Below are 17238 nucleotides of genomic sequence, written 5' to 3'. Positions count from 1 at the left end.
GCGGAGAGCATCACGAGAAGCAGCGTGACTTCACGGAAAGAGCCCTGGCCTGGCAGTCAGAGGACGTGGGTTCTAAACCCGGCTCCGCCACCTGTCTGCTGTGTGACCTCGGGCAAGCCACTCGATTTCTCTGTGCTTCAGTTACCTCATCTGTAAAATGGGGATTAAGACTGTGAGCCCCACGTGAGATGACCTGATTACCTGGTATCTACCCCAGGGCTTAGAACAGTGCTTGGCACATAGTAAGCACTTAACCAGTATCGCAATTACTATCATTTTTATTATCACTATTATTCAAGGGAAGGGGATGGGCTAAGAGGCCAGGGGGAGGATGACGGGGTAGGACCCTGGTTGGGAGTGGGAGGAGGAGGCCGAGGGGCTGCGGAGTCACCCACCCTCTCCCCTGCCCCCTTTGACCCCCACCCCCTGCCCCCCTCCCAGGTTCTGGCACGGAGACACCCTACCGTTCGATGGGCCGGGGGGCATCCTGGCCCACGCTTTCTTCCCCAAGACCCACCGGGAGGGAGACGTCCACTTCGACTACGATGAGACGTGGACCGTCAGGAGCGATCTGGGTGCGAGGCCGGAAGGGGCCGGGGGCGGGGGTGGGGGCCAGGGGGTGGATGGAGGGGGCCTCCGTCCGGCCCGCCCCTGACCGGGCCGGCTCCCCGCCACCGCCCCCCAGGCACGGACCTGCTCCAGGTGGCCGCCCACGAGTTCGGCCACGTGTTGGGCCTGCAGCACACTCCCGTGGCCAAATCGCTCATGTCGCCGTTCTACAACTTCCGCTACCCGCTGCGTCTGAGCCAGGATGACCGACGGGGCATCCAACACCTCTACGGGCTGCGGGGGCCCGCCCCGGCCCCCACCGCCCCCCTCCGGTTCCCACCCCCGTCGGAAAGGGAGTCCCCCAATCCAGGCATCGACACCAACGAGATCACCCCTTTGGAGGTGAGCATGGGGAGAGGGGATCGGGGAGTAGGGAGAGTGTGGGGGGCGAGGCCCTCTTGTTCCTGAGGACCCGCCCCCCCCCACCCCTAATAATAATAATTATCCTAATAATTGTGGTAGTCGTTGAGTGCTTACTCTGTGACAGGCCCTGGGGTGGATACAAGCAAATCAGGTTGGATACAGTCCCTGTCCCACGTGGGGCTCACAGTCTTAATCCCCATTTTACGGATGAGGTGACTGAGGCCCAGGGAAGTCATTTGCCCAGAGTCACACAGCAGACTGGGGGCTTCTCTAAGCAGCATGCAGAGTTCCCCCAGTGCTCATCCCGATCCAATAAATCTGTCAGTCTATCAATCAGTGGTATTTATTAAGCACCTTGTGTGGAGCACTGTGATAATAATAATAAATGATAACTGTGGTAATAATAAATGACAACTGTGCCAAGCACTGTTCTAAGCACTGAGGGAGATACAGGGTAATCAGGTTGTCCCACATGGGGCTCACCCTTTTAATCCCCCTTTTACAGATGAGGTCACTGAGGCACAGAGAAGTGAAGTGGCTTGCCCCAGGTCACACGATAGATTGGAAGACAGTCCCCGCCTTCAAGGAGTTTACAATCTAGTTGAGGAGGCAGGTGTTAAAATAAATGACAGTTTGGAGAAGGAGCAGAGTATAAGGATCTGATCAGTCAGTGGGATTTATTGAGGGCTTACTGCATGCTCAGCACTGTACTAAGCGTTTGGGAGAGTTCAGTACAACAGACTTGGTAGATATGTTTCCCTGCTCGCAGGAAGTTTAGAGTCTAGAGGAGGTGGACGTTGGTGGGGTGAAAATCAAAGGGTTTAGGAGGCTTCGCAGTTTTCTTCACTGCAAAACGGAGACTCAATCCCCGTTCTCCCTCCCGCTTAGACTGTGAGCCCCAGATGGGGAAGGGACCGCGTCCGGCCCCATCAGCTTGTATCTACCCCGGGGCTTAGTACAGTGCTGGACACAGAGTGAGCGCTCCACAGATACCATAAAAAACAAGAAAGGACCCGAGTGCACAGGGGCCATAGAAGGGGAGGCGAATAAGAGGAGGAGGCGAGAGGTCGGTCAGGGAAGACTTTCTGGAGGAGACGTGATTTTTCAGGAGGGACGGGGAGAGCGGCGGTGAAGGGGGAGTTTCTGCCGGAGGGAGGGCGTGAGCCCGGCGGGGGTCAGCAGGTCCAGAAGCGAGGCCGCCCCTCACCCGTCCCCCTCACCCAGCAGCCTTTGCAGCCGAACGCCTGCGACACGGACTTCGACGCCGTGTCCACCATCCGCGGAGACCTCTTCTTCTTCAAGTCCCGCTTCGTGTGGAGGCTGCGGAAGGGCGAGCTGCAGCCCGGCTATCCGGCCCTCGCCTCCCGCCACTGGCAGGGCATCCCGAGCACTCTGGATGCTGCCTTTGAGGACTCCAAGGGCCACATCTGGTTCTTCCAGGGTGAGCGAAGGCCGGAGCCGGGAGAGTGGTGGTGAGGAGAGGGATTGGGAGGCGGAAGGCCAAAGACGAGCGGGAAGGGGGTCGGTCGGGCGTTCCGTCGTATTTTTTGACAGCTTACTACTGGGTTCGGAGCACTGAACTGAGCGCTAGGGAGAGCGTGGCCTAGAGTAAAGAGCACGGGCCTGGAAGTCAGGGGACGTGGGCTCTAATCCCAGCTCTGCCTCACGTCTGCTGTGTCACCTTGTATTGTACTTTCCCAAGCACTTAGGACAGTGCTCTGCACATAGTAAGCGCTCAGAAAATACGCTGGAATGAATGAATGGGCCTCAGTTTCCTCATCTGTAAAATGTCCATATCTGGAATCTATTTATATTCACGTCTGTCTCCCCCTCTAGACTGTAAGGTCGTTGTGGGCAGGGGACACGTCTGTTATATGGTCCTATTGTACGCTCCCAAGCGCTTCTCTGTACTTCAGTGACCTCATCTGTAAAATGGGGATTAAGACTGCGAGCCCCATGTGGGACAGGGACCGTGTCCAACCTGATTACCTTGTATCCACCCCAGCTTTTAGAACAGTGCTTGGCACATAGTAAGTGCTTAACAAATACCACCTTAATTATTACTATTACAATAGAACAATCAACAGACGTTCCCACAACGAGCTTACAGTCTAGAAGGGGAGACAGATATTAATATTAAAAAAACAAATTACGGATCTGGACATAAGTCCTGTGGGGCTGGGAGCGGGGGATGAATAAAGGGAGCGAGTCGGGGTGACACAGAAGGGAGTGGGAAAAGAGGAAAGGGGGGCTTAGTCAGGGAAGGCCTCTTGGAGGAGATGGGCCTTCGATAAGGCTTTGAAGTCGGGGAGAGGGTCAGGGGAAGGGGTCTTGGCAGGGAGAAAGGGAGTGTTGGAGGAGGAAGGGGAAGGAAGCAGAGTGGCGAGAGGGAGAGGAGGATGGTTAGAGGAAGACGGCTTTGCGGACAAGAGAGGGAAAATGATTAGAGAAGGGGAAGCAGAGAGGGGTGAGAACAGGAAGAGGGAGGGGAACAAGATAGTCACCCCGACCCCACAGAACCTATGTCCATATCCTTATACTCTACTAATGATAACTGTGGTATTTGTTAAGTGCTTACTGTGTGCCAAGCACTGTACTAAACGCTGGAGCAGATAAAAGATAATCAAGTCCCACATGGGGTTTACGGTCTAAGGAGGGAGAACAGATATCGAATCCCCAGATCGATATCTAGCTTACAGACTAGAGAAGCAGCTTGGCTTAGTGGCAAGAGCCCGGGCTTGGGAGTCGGAGGTCGTGGGTTCTAATCCCGGCTCCTCCACTTGTCAGCTGTGTGATTTTGGGCAAGTCGCTTCACTTCTCTGGGCCTCAGTGACCTCATCTGTAAAACGGGGGTTAAGATTGTGAGCCCCACGTGGGACAACCTGATGACCTTGTATCTCCCCCAGCACTTAGAACAGTGCTTGGCACCTAGTAAGCGCTTAACAAATACCATCATTATTATTATTAGAGGTGGGGGGAGACCGACATCAATACGAACTGAGAACCAAGGACTTAGTCCAGTGTGCTCTGCACCCAGGGAGCGGTCGGTGAGGACCCCCGCTTGATTAGGGGGATGGGGCGAGGCTGCCCGGCCGCCGGCCCGCGTCTGCCTCGGGGTTGGGGGCGCGGGGGCGGGGGGAGGTCGGGGGATCCCCGGCTGGTCGCGTCGCTGACGGCCGTGGGCCCCGTCTCTCTTCCAGGCGGCCGGTACTGGGTGTACGACGGGGAGCGCCGCGTCTCGGGCCCCGGGCCGCTGTCCGAGCTGGGCCTCTCGGGCTCCCGCCTCCACGCCGCCCTCACGTGGGGCACCGACAGGAACAAGATCTACTTCTTCCAGGGGAGCAACTACTGGCGATTCAACCCCGGCACCCGCCGGGTGGACGGCCTCTCCCCCCGCAGGACCACCGACTGGCGGGGGGTGCCCTCCGAGATCGACGCCGCCTTCCAGGATGCGGACGGTGGGTGCGCGCCCGGAAGGGTCGTCCCCCCATCCTGTGCTTTCCCCCACCCTGTGCGGTCGCCCACCTGGTCTGCCTCCCCGGCTCTAGAGTCCGGGGCCTGGCAGCTCCCAGAATGAGCCCTGGAGGGATGAGAAGCATCCTGGCCGGGAGGAAAGAGCGTGGGGACTCGGAGAAAGGAGACCTGGGTTCTAATCCTAGATCTATCCCTTAATAATAATAACTGTGGTACTTGTTAAGCACTTACTATGTACCAGGTACTACTAAGCACTGGGATGGATACAAGCAAATGGGGTTGGAGACAGTCCCTGTCCCACATGGGGCTCACAGTCTCAATCCCCACTTTACAGATGAGGGAACTGAGGCTCAGAGAATGAGAATGATAATAATAATTATGATACTTGTTAAGCTCTTACTGTGTGCCAGGCAAACGGGTTGGACCCAGTCCCTGTCCCACATGGGGCTCGCAGTCTCAATCCCCATTTTACAGATGAGCTAGCTGAGGCACAGAGAAGTGAAGGGACTTGCCCAGGGTCACACACAGCAGACAAGCGGCGGAGCGGGATTAGAGTCCATGACCTTCTGACTCCCAGGCCCGTGCTCTATCCACTATGCCATGCTGCTTCCCTTACCTGCTGTGTGACCTTGGGCAAGTCGTTTCAATTCTCTGGGCTTCCGTATCCTCATCTATTAGATTAGAATCCCAGGCCCACGACCTTTCCACCGGGCCTCGCGGTTTCTCTAATTCCGGCTCTGCCGCTTGCCTGTTGCGTGACCTGGGGCAAGTCACTTAACTTTCTCTGGGCCTCAGTTTCCTCAGGAGTAAAATGGGGCTCCAATCCCTGTTCTCCCTTCTATTTAGACTGGGAACCTCATATGGGACAGGGAATGTGTCCATCCCCAGCCCTCAGAACAGTGCCTGGCACACAGTAAGCTCTTAACCAACACTATTATCTTTATTATTCTAGCAGCCGTACTTCTTCAATTAGTTGGATGAGGAATCCCACGGACTGTTTTTCTTTTAGAAGCAATCTCATAATGAATAACTCAGCAGCTGACATCCCTCTCGGGCTCCTGGAGGCTGGGGGCCAGAAGTCAGCTGGACAAAGTCCACCTGCTCCCAGAGGCCTTAAACTCTTTTTTAACGGTATTTAAGTGCTTACTATGTATGAGGCACTGTATTAAGCTGGGATAGATCAATCAATCACTCAATCAAAGGTATTTATTGAGCGCTTACTAGAGCATTATTCTAAGCACTTGGGAGAATACAATACAAGAATCAGCAGACACGTCCCCTGCCCATAATGAGCTTAGAGTCGAGAGGGGCAGACAGATAGTAACATGAACAAATAATAATTTATAATTAGAGTTACAAGATAATCAGGTTGGACACACTCCAGGCCCCACAGCTTTAATCCCCATTTTACGGATGAGAGAACTGAGGCCCAGAGAAGTGAAGTGACTTGTCCAACGTCCCACAGCAGACCAGTGGCAGGGCTGGGATCAGAGCCCAGGTCCTCCTGATTCCCAGGCCTCTGGTCTATCCACTAGACCACACTGCTTCTCTCGCTGTTGCTTTTCTTGCTGGGCCCCAATTTCCCAGCAGGGTCAGGCCCTCTGACACCCAGAGGAGAGAACAGAGGCAACAGCAAGGGAAAGCGATTCCCGGACCTCCCGGCTCATTTCCCAGGAATCAGTCGATGGTGGTTTACTCGATAGAGCCTGGGCCTGAGAGTCAGAAGGACCTGGATTCTAATCCTGGCTCTGCCGCGTGCCAGCTACGTGATCTTGGGCAAGTCACTTCACTTCTCCGGGTCTCAGTTCCTCATCTGCTAAATGGAGATTAAGAGCGTGAGCCCCATGACAGACAGGGACTGTGTCGAACCTGATTAACTTGGATCTACCCCAGTGCTTAGAACAGTGCCTGGCACTAGTAAACACTTAACAAATACTAGAATTATTATTATTATTATTATTAACAGTATTTATTGAGAGCTGACTGTGTGCAGAGCACTATACTAAGCACTCGGGAGAGTACGACATAATAATAATAACAGTAACTATTAATATTATTACTGAGGTATTTGTTAAGGGCATCCTTTGGGCCAGGCACTGTACTAAATGCTGGGGTGGATACAAGCAAGTCAGGTTGGACACAGTCCCTGTCCCACATGGGGCTCACAATCTCAATTCCTGTTTTACAGATGAGGTAACTGAGGCATAGAGAAGTGAAATGACTTGTCCTAGGTCACACAGCAGACACGCTTAGAACAGTGCTCGGCACATAGTAAGCGCTTAGCAAATACCATTATTATCATTATTATGTGGCGGAGCCGGGATTAGAACCCGTGACCCTCTGAGTCCCAGGCCTGCGCTCTATCCACTACACCAGTCCCTCCGTCCCACGTGGGAGACCGAGAGCCTGGAGGGATGGGCAGGGCGGGCTTCGGCCCTCCCTGCCCGGATAGCTCCTTCCAGGCCTCCCTGCCAGCCTCTCCGCCCATCTTCCCCACAGGGTACGCCTACTTCCTGCGCGGCCGCCATTACTGGAAGTTTGACCCGGTGAGGGTGAAAGCCCTGGAAGGTTTCCCTCGCCTCATCGGCCAAGACTTCTTCAACTGCGCCTCTTCCTTCAACTCCTTCCGCTGAGGGGCGGCCATCCCTCTGGGGACTCCTCCCACCCCAGGGCACCCACCTTCCCGCCCCCCACCCCCACCATCTGCCCATAGAGAGTCAGAGGGATCGGAGGACCTTGAGACTATTTATTCCGGAAATAAGACGAGGGGTTACCCTGGCCCCGTGAGTTTGAGGTGAGGGAGACGGGGGTGGGGATGGCAGGTGGCTGGTTTAGTCGCCGGCTTCAGGCCGGGGGTCACCCCCCGGGGGCTCGGACCCTCCTGGGATATAGGGGAGGGTCAAGGTTCCCCTCGCCCCCTCCCAGGAAGCAGGAAGAAGGATGTCATCAGCTGTGGTACCCCGGGAGGAGCCGGGGCTGGGGGGAAGGCGGTCCCCGTTGGATGATGCTCCCAGCTGCCGCTCCCATCATTTCCCCTCAGCCCTGCCGCTCTACCCATCAGTCCTGCCTCGGGGCCGGGACTCAGTAGCCCCAGGAGGCGCTCAGCAGCTGTGCTGGTCACCGCTGGGCCCTCTGGCTGTCTTAGCAAACAGTCTCTGGACTGTTGCTGACTTCAGTTCCCCCCGGGTCTTTGGAGATTTGCCGAATCTGCAGGGATAACTCCTCCTCCCTCCTTCCCGCAAGTTCCTACAATGCCCGGAGGTGCCTCTGAGGACAGGGTTTCCAGAGGTTGTCCGGGTCCCAGGTCTCCTTGTCGCGCCTTTCTCAGAGAGTTTCCCACATGAGTTCCTTCCTCCCTCCTAATCTGCCTCCTATCCCTTTCTCCCGGCATGGGGGCCAACTTTCCATCGGTAAGTGGGCAGGGATCTTCAGTGGAGGGGCGATGGAGACTGGGAGCGGGGCAGGCTTCGAAGAGCAAACAGGCCAGAAGGCCGTCACTTTGGGTCTTTTCAGTTCTTGACAGAGACTGAGGCCTGAAGCCTGGCTCAGAAAGCTGGAGGGGAGGGAGGCATTGTCCCCTTAACCCCTAAGGAGTGAGCCGCAGGACCTCATGTGTCCAGTGCCCCTCTCAGATGACGTCTTCCCCCTCCCCGGCTCTCTCTCCACCTTGTGTGGGAGTTTCCCCGCCCCTGGGGTCTTCAGACACTCTGCTGCCCCTGTGCTGGTGGGCATAACCTCAGGCACTGAGCCTCAGGGGCCCCCTTCCCCGGACTGGAGAGATCCAAGAAGAGACTGCGAGAAGAGGGGTCGATCGGGTCAGAGTCACAGGGACCGGGAAGCCCCTAACCCGCCCTCCCCGGCTCCCGCCAACCCCTCGCTCCCCTCAGCCCCAAGATGCTCCGACAGAAACCACCAGAGGGGACGGGGAGCTGGCCGTCCATTCCCCCCGGGTTCCCAGACCAAGGCAGTAAAAATGGAGGAGGAAAATGTCCCAAGGGAAAAGCTGCCCCCCAGGCTGGTACGTTAAGGGAGACCCCCTTTCTCCCTGCTCCCCACAACCCTCCCCACATCCCAAGGTAGACTCAGGGCCCCAGCTTGCCTTTTGTATTCACTTCTTCACGTCTGGCCCGGCTGACAGCCGAGGTCTGTTCCTCTCAGGCTGCTCTACTCTCCTTGTGTGTGTTCAGAAGGCAGGTGGCCCAGGCGAGTTCCCATTATGCCCAGCGGTGCCTCTGGGGTAAGGGTTTCCCCGGATCAGGGATGTCCTTGGTCACGTCACGCAGACGCTACCCACGGGGAAAGATGGAGAGTTTCCTGGGGTGTTCCGCCCCCCCGGGGCCGTCCTCCGGGCCTTCCGGCCAGGTCCGTCAGGGAGGAGGGAATTAGGCTCCGCGACACAGCCTGCCCTGTCTTCGACAAGCGCCTTGCTTTTACCTCAGCCACGGTGCAGGCCTGAGCTCGGACTCCCTTTCCGCTCACTCCTGTTGCTTTTCAAAGCCATTGAGGTTTTTCGTCCAAAGACCTGTGTAAATGTGTGTATAGTGTGTACAAATCTTTTGTATCTATGGACTGTTTCAATAAACACCCTCACTTTTCTAACATCCCCTCTGGCTTCCCTATCTGTAAGGAGGTCCCGGGGCACCCTGACAGTTCTCCAGACTGCACCAAGGGGTCAGAGCTGCCCGGGTCTGTGGAGGCGGCCAAAAACAGGGGGCTCCTACCCAGTGTTGAAAGTCAAAAGGGATTTCTCACCACATGCCCATACTTGCCTCCTACTGCCCTGGTGGTTGGAAGGTTTTTGGGTAGCGGAGGGGGGCGGCCGGGGGAAGGGGTGGTCAAGGGAGGGGGCGATGGGGAGGGAAAGGCCGGGGAGGGAACGACCAGTCACCAAAGCCGGTGGTTGCCCAAAACCTCCCAGGGGGAATAAAATTGGGAGAGAGGTGGGGTTGCGGCTGCTAACCACCAAAGATAGAGCAGACAGCGGAGTCTGGGAAGTTGGGGAACGGGACGGGGAGAACAGCTGCTCCCCAATCCGGCCCCACATCCACACCCCGTCTCTAAACACCCATTCCTGGACTTTTTAATCAATCTGTCCACTGCCCTATTGTACTCTCCCAAGCGCTTAGTACAGTGCTCTGCACACAGTAAGCGCTCAATAATTACGACCGAATGAACACGAAATACTACTGAATGAACAGAGTCCTTACCCTGTGCAGAGCACCACACTCAGGGCTCGGGGGAGGACAATAGTCAGTAGACACGGTCCCCGCCCTCAAGGAGCTTAGAATCTACTTTGTGCAGACCACTGAACTGAGAGCTTAGGATAATGCGTTAGGAGGCCCTCAAGGAGTGGGGGGAAACAGAAGCTAAAATCAGTTACAGGAAGGGGGAAGCGATAGAGTGAAAACATCTGGATGTAAGTGCTAGAGGGGTCGGGGAGGCGGGCTTTTAGCTGGCTCCCAACTTACTCCCAGGCCCGTCCCTACCCCTGGTCAGAGGAAGTGGAGTGTTTGCGGAAATCTAAATATCAGGCCTACTTCGTCCACTTCAAGTTCATCCTTGCATGCTTTAACTCTGCTCTCTCCCCTGCCCGGCAAAATTGTTTCCTCTGCCCTTACTGACCCCCATACCCTTGGCTCTCGCCAGTTGTTCCAGACATTTAACTTCATCCTCAGGTCCCCTAACCCCCGGCCTCCCCCATCCCTCGCCCCTAGTGACCTGGTCACCTACTTTATTAAGAAAAATGACACTATGGTGTGATCTCAGTCCCTCCCCTGTTCTGCCCCTTCTTCAACTCTCCCATCTTTCCCAGCAGTATCTGTAGAGGAGATCTCCTGACTTCTCTCAAAATCCACCCCAAAGAGGCTTCTTCTCAAGTCATCCCAAAAGGGCTACCTTTCAAACCACCCCAAACAGGTTCCAAAGTAACCCCAAATGGGCTACCTAACAAACTACCCTAAACGGGGTTCATTTCAAGTCCCATTGGTCTCTATTGTATTGTATTGTCCCATTGTATTTATTGAGCACTAAATGTGTGCAGTGCACTGTACTAAGCACTTGGGAGAGTATGATACAACAATAAACTGTGGCTCAGTGGAAAGACCACGGGCTGGGGAGTCAGAGGTCATAGGTTCAAATCCCGGCTCCGCCGCTTGTCAGCTGTGTGACTTTGGCCAAGTCACTTAGCATCTCTGTGCCTGTTACCTCAACTGTAAAATGGGGGTGAAGACTGTGAGCCTCACGTGGGACAATCTGATTACCCTGTATCTACCAGTGCTTAGAACAGTGTTCAGCACATAGTAAGCGCTTAACAAATCCCAACATTATTATTATTATAAATGGACACATTCGCTGCCCACAATGAGCTTACAGTCTAGGGGGGAAGACAGACATTAATACAAAAAAAAATGACAGATATGTACATAAAGTGTGCTGAGGGGCTAGGAGGGGAGAAGAACAGAAGGAGCAAGTCAGGGCAATGCAGAAGGGAGTGGGAGAAGAGGAAATGGGGGGCTTAGGAAAGGCGTCCTTGAATAATAATTAATTAATAATTACGGTATTTGTTAAGCGCTTACTATGTGTCAAACATGAGATGTACCTCTAATGAGGCTTTGAAGCAAGGCCCCGGGTGCACAACAGGTTGCCTTCAGGATACTTGCACTCCAATAGGGGAGACAGATGGACACAGAAATATTTACAAATTGAGCAATCAGAATAAACAGGAGCCTATACAATTGATTACACTTCATTACACAAGCGCGAGGGAAGAACACTCTAAATACATAAGCGCCTTGCATGAAGCTCAGCTTGAATTTCCCACCATTCAGGTTCGTCTGACTTTTTTTGTCATTGTTTCAGTCCATCGTAAATATTTTCCCTCTCCTGTTTCTGGAGTTTCCTGCTGTGAGTCCTGGGGTATGGGTGGGCTTGCCACCCCAGTGGCCTGGTAGCCCAGTCAATCGATCTATTAATCTTATTTTTTGAGCGCTCATGTGTTCAGAGCACTTTACTAGGCACTTGGGAGAGTACAGTATAACAGAGTAGGTAGAAATGTTCCCTGTCTATATTCCCAGCTGTGTGACTTTGGGCAACTCTCTGTCCCTCAGTTACTTCATCTGTAAAATGGGTAGTAGAGACTGTGAGCTCCACGTGGGACAACCTGATTACCTTGTATCTACCCCTGTCCTTAGAACAGGGCTTGGCACATAGCAAGCGCTTAACAAGCCCGTTGTTGAGCAGGGATTGTCTCTAAACTGTTGCCGAATTGTACATTCCAAGGGCTTAGTACAGTGCTCTGCACATAGTGAGCGCTCAATAAATGCTATTGAATGAATGAATGAACAAATACCATCATCATCATCACCACACAACCATAGGTCAACTTGAGAGTTCTCTGAGGCCACAGAGAGGCGTTTGACAAATACCATAATTATTTATTTATTATTATTCAATCCCCACTTTATAGATGGAGTAATTGAGGCCCAGAAAAGTTAAGTGAGTTGCATGGCCTAGTGGATAGAGTACAGACCTGGGTTTTAATCCCAGCTCTGCCGTTTGTCTGTTGGGTGACCTCGGGCAAGTCACTTCACTTCTCTGGGTCGCAGTTACTTCATCTGTAAAATGGGGATTAAGACTGCGGGCCTTGTGTGATTACCTGATTACCTTGGTTCTACTCAAGTGCTAAGCACCGTGCCTGACACATAGTAAGCGCTTAACAAAGACAAGTGTGATTTTTAAGGTCACACAGCAGACATGTGGCAGAGCAGTGACTAGAACTCAAGTCCTCTGACTCCCAGGTCCCTGCTCTTTCCACTTGGCCACATTGCTCCTCTACCACTATTATGATTGATGTGGGATCAAGTGTGTGACCCATCTATTTGACCTGTATCTGTCCCAGTGCTTGACACAAAATGAAGACTAGGAAAATACCAACCTCTCTGGGCCTCAATCTCCTCATTTGTAAATTAAATACTATTTACTGGGGATTGAACGCCATTTCTCCCTCCTATTTAGTCTGTGAGCCCCACATGGAACTGGGACTGTGTCCAGCTTGATTATCGCAATAAATTCCACTGATTGATTTATTGTTTGATTGGCTTGTATCTACCCCAGATCTTGGAACAGTGCTTGGAACATAGGATGTTTTTAGCAAACGCCCCAATTATTATTAATCATTTTTCTTTTTTTAAAAAGATATTTGTTGAGTGATGATGATGATGATGATATTAGGAAGTGCTTACTATGTATCAAGCACTGTTCTAAGTGATAGGGTAGATTCAAGCTAATCAGGTTGGACGTAGTCCCTGTCCCACATGGGCTCACATAGTCCCCAATTTACAGATGAGGTAACTGAGGCACAGAGAAGTGAAGCGACTTTCCCGAGGTCACCCAGCAGACCAGTGGCGGAGCCAGGATTAGAACCCAGGTCCTCTGACTCCCAGGCCCGGGCTCTCTGCGTTAGACCACGCTGCTTCTTGCCATTATTATTACGATTAACTATCCCACTTGGAGCCTCTGGATATCAGGTTCCTGAATACAAGCAAAATCCACTGTGAGGAGCAGGGTTGATGGAGACTAGGGGTTTCCTGTGGAAAGGGGTTTTCCTGGTCCTTTAAAAATGAATTCGGTGCCTTGGAAATCTGAGAGGAAAGCCAGACAAAGGCAAGCAAACAAAGAAATCGGGCAGGTTTGGACAGAGCCGGCTCCTACCACAGGTGGCCACTGACTCTCCAGAGATCATCAAAAAGCTGCTCTCACTTTGGCAGCCTCCCCAGCCTCCCTACCCTAATAATAATAATTGAGGTATTTGTTGAGCATTTACTGTGTACTAAGCACTGGGGTAGATACAGGACAATCGGGTTGGACACAGCGGCTTACTGAAGTTCTTTGCACACAGTAAGCGCTCAATAATCCTCTATACTGTAAGCTCGTTGTGGGCAGGGAATATTCATTCATTCATTCATTCAATTGTATTTATTGAGGGCTTACTATGTGCAGAGCACTGTACTAAGCACTTGGAATGTACAATTCGGCGACAGAGACAATCCCTGCCCAATGGCGGGCTTACAGTCTAATCGGGGGAGACAGACAGACAAAAACAAGACAACTTAATCACAACAAATAGAATCAAGGGGTTGGACACCTCATTAACAAAATTAATAGGGTAATAAAAATATATACAAATGAGTGTCTGATCATTGGCTCTCCAAAGCACTTAGTAGAGTGTTCTGCGTACAATAAGCACTCAATAAGTACGAATGAATATAGAAGGTTGAAAAGAAAAAGACAGTCTCTAGCCATAGGGGACTCCCGGTCTATAAGTAGGAGAGAGAACGGGCATTGAATCCCCATTTTACAGATGAGGAAACTGAGTCCCAGAGAAGCCGTGTCTTGCCTGAGGTCACCCAGCAGGTAAGTGGCAGAGATTAGGACCCCAGGTGCTCTGACTCCCAGGACTGGGCTCTTTCATTCATTCCATTCATTCAATAGCACTTATTGAGCATTTACTATGCGCAGAGCCCTTTACTAAGTGCTTGGGAGAGTACAGTATAAATGTAAACAGACACATTCCCTTCCCACAGCGAGTTTACGGTCTAGAGAGGGAGACAGACACTAATAGTAATATTAATATATTAATAAATTGCAGATATGGACGAAAGTACTGTACGGCTGGGAGGGGGGTTGAATGAAGGGAGCGAGCCAGGACGACGCAGAAGGAAGTAGGGGGGAGGAAATGGGGGACTTAGTCTGGGAAGACCTCGCCACGCTGCTTCTCATAAAAGTGGTGATGTGCCCGGTTTGCTTGAAGTAAAACAGAAAGTTTATTTGGTTCTTACAAACACGCAATGAGCAGTCTCAGTGAGGGCCACTTTGGAGGGAAGGAATTTGATCGAACTTCGGGGCTAAACACGGGCCTCGGGGCTAAACTTCGGACAGGGTTGATGACCTTGGCCAGGGTGGACAGAGGGCTTAGGAGGGAGGGGAGTAAGGGGCAGGGGGGCAGATAGAGGGCACGTGGGAGACGTTCAGAGGTCGCGGGGACATTCGGAGGGTAGACAGAGGGTGTGTGAGAGCATACGGAGGGCGAGTGGGGGGCAGGCAGGGGGTGTGTGGAAGGTAAGCAGAGGACACGTTGGGGGTGGAATGGACAGGAAATGGTTTTGATTGAGCACTTATCCTTTCCAGAGCACTGTGATACACACTCGGAAGAGTACAATCAATCCATCGTATTTATTCATCGCTTTCTGTGTGCAGAGCACAGTACTAAGCACTTGGGAGAGTACAATAGAGCAGAGTTGGTAGACACATTCCCTGCCCACGACGAGCTTACAGTCTAGAGGGGGAGAGAGACAATAATAGAAATAAATAGTTTACGGACATGGATATGGGGCTGAGGGAGGAGTGAATAAAGAGTGCAAATCCAAGGGTGAGGGCTTAGTCGGGGAAGGCTTCTCGGAGGAGATGTGCTTTTAATAAGGCTTTGAAAGCGGGGAGAGTCATCGTCTGTGGGATATGAAGAGGGAGGTTGTTCTAGGCCAGACATAGGACGTGGGAAAGAGGTCGGTGGTGAGATAGACAAGATGGAAGGGCAGTAAGTTGGCCTTAGAGGAGCAAAGCGAGTGGGCTGGGTTGTAGTAGAAAATCTGGGGTAAGGTAGAAGGGGGTAAAGGGATTGAGTGTTTTAAAGCCAATGGTAAGGAGTTTCTGGTGATACAGAGGTGGATGGGCAACCACTGGAGGTTCTTGAGGAGTGAGGGAACACGGACTGAATGGTTTTGTAAAAAACGATCTGGGCAACAGAGTGAAGTATGGACCGGAGTGGGGAGAGACGGGAGGCAGGAAGGACACCAAAGAGGCTGATGCAATAATCAAGGTGGAAGAGGATATGTGCTTGGATCAACGAGATAGCGGTTTAGATGGAAAGGAAAGGGCAGATTTTATCCACGCCGTGAAGGCTAAACAGACCTGATTTGTTGATAGACTGAATTTGTGGGTTGAATGAGAGAGGTGAGTCGAGGATAAGGCCAAGGCTAAGGGCTTGTGAGACAGGGAGGATGGTGGTGCTGTCTACAGTGATGGGAAAGTCAGGGGGAGGTCAGGGTTTGGGTGGGAATATGAGGAGGGTGATAGAGGAAGAATCCTTTCGACAAGAAACCTACAACCTAAGAGGATAGACACAAACTAGTTTCACAACACCACGATCACAGCAACCCAATGCCCTCCCCTTAGTACTTGTGTTTTATTTCTATCCTCACATACATAGGAGTGTTTTTGAATTTTTACTAATTGGTAGATTGTATTTGTAAATCAGTACATTTAGTTATTTGTTCAGTTGGGTTTTTTACCTGTTTTTTAATGGTGTTTCTTAAGGACTAACTATGGATCATCTTTCTACAGAAAACATTCAGGACACGTCTCCCCGCTCCTCAAAAAACTCCAGCGGTTGCCCATCCAACAAAAACTCCTCACCATTGGCTTTTAAAGCACTCCATCATCTTGTTACTCTGCTATAAGATAAGAAGGTTGGACACGTGGGGTTCACAGTCTTAATCCCACATTTTACAGACGAGGGAACTGAGGCACAGAGAGGTGAAGTGACTTGCCCAAGGTCATACAACATCATCATCGATGGTATTTATTGAGCACTTACTATTTGCAGACCACTGTACTGAAAGATTGACAGAATGCAATGGAACGGGGTTGGCGGCACGTTCCCTGCCCACGGTGAGTTTAAAGTCGAGGGGCATTGGAAGAGGGAAGTGTTCTTGCTGTGCTGCAGCAGAAGGCCACCATCATCATCACCATCAAAGGCACTTATTGAACAGCTACTATGTACAGGGCACTATAATAATTATTATTACAATATTTGTTAAGCCTTTACTATGTTCCAGGCACTATACTAAGCGCTGGGGTGGATAAATAAATAGTAATAATAATGATGTTATTTGTTAAGTACTTACTATGTGCCAAGCACTGTTTTAAGTGCTGGGGTAGATACAAGGTAATCAGGTTTTCCCACATGGGGCTCACAGTCATTAATCTCCACTTTGCAGATGAGGTAACCGAGGCCCAGAGAAGTGAAGTGACTTGCCCATGGTCACACGGCAGACATGTGGGGGAGCAGGGATTAGAACCCATGACCTTCGGACTTCCAGGCCTGGGCTCTTTCCACTACGCCACACTCTGAGTGGACCCAGTCCCCGTCCCATGTGGGGCTTATAGTCTCAATCCCCATCCACTATACCACGCTGCTTCTCACCACTGTACTAAGCACTGTACTTAGCACTGCACTAAACGCTTGGAAGGGTTCAGTACAAGAGGTGGCAGGCACGTTCCCTCCCCACAACTATCAGTGAGGCGAGGAAAAGGGGGAGAATTGATTGAGTGCTTTAAACCAGAGGGTTAGAGATTTACCTCTTTGGACCTCTGTTTCCTCATCTGTAAAATGGGATCAGTTCCTGGCTCTCCCGGCAAACTGTAAGCCACGTACAGTGAGTGTGAGTCCCATATGGGTCAGAGACTGTATCCAACCTGATTAACTTGTATCCACCTAAGGGCTCAGTACAGTGCTTGGCACATAGCGCTTAACAAGTTATTATTATTATTACGGGCCGCCGAGTTGTTTCCGATTTAGAGCGACTCCATGGATAGATTTTCTCCAGAACGTCCCGTCCTCTGCCATGATCTGCAACCTTTCTAACGGTTCTCCCGTTATCACTGTTATGGTCTCCGTCCATCTAGCTGCCGGTCCGCCTCTTCCACGTTTTCCCTGTACTTTTCCTAGCATTAGTG

At 51.9% G+C, this 17238-nt stretch overlaps 1 protein-coding gene across 2 annotated transcripts in view; it reads left to right on the top strand.

Moving 5' to 3' along the window:
• Positions 1 to 9049, top strand: part of MMP11 (matrix metallopeptidase 11) — a 33499-nt gene extending 24450 nt beyond the window's left edge. The window contains exons 4-8 of one of the 2 annotated variants that reach the window (XM_029049447.2): positions 442 to 575; positions 686 to 951; positions 2200 to 2413; positions 4173 to 4430; positions 6946 to 9049. In XM_029049447.2, the coding sequence (XP_028905280.1) occupies positions 442 to 575; positions 686 to 951; positions 2200 to 2413; positions 4173 to 4430; positions 6946 to 7079 (1006 nt within the window). In that variant the 3' untranslated portion in view covers positions 7080 to 9049. Of the gene's footprint in view, positions 1 to 441; positions 576 to 685; positions 952 to 2196; positions 2414 to 4172; positions 4431 to 6945 lie in introns of both variants that reach the window. The other variant, XM_029049446.2, reaches the window with a different exon arrangement.
• The last annotated feature ends 8189 nt before the right edge of the window (positions 9050 to 17238 follow it).

This window comes from Ornithorhynchus anatinus, chromosome 21 (genome assembly GCF_004115215.2).
Source record: "Ornithorhynchus anatinus isolate Pmale09 chromosome 21, mOrnAna1.pri.v4, whole genome shotgun sequence".
Taxonomy (NCBI): Eukaryota; Metazoa; Chordata; class Mammalia; order Monotremata; family Ornithorhynchidae; genus Ornithorhynchus; species Ornithorhynchus anatinus.
Note: the sequence above shows the minus strand (reverse complement) of the source record. Positions and strands in the feature narration are given on the sequence as shown.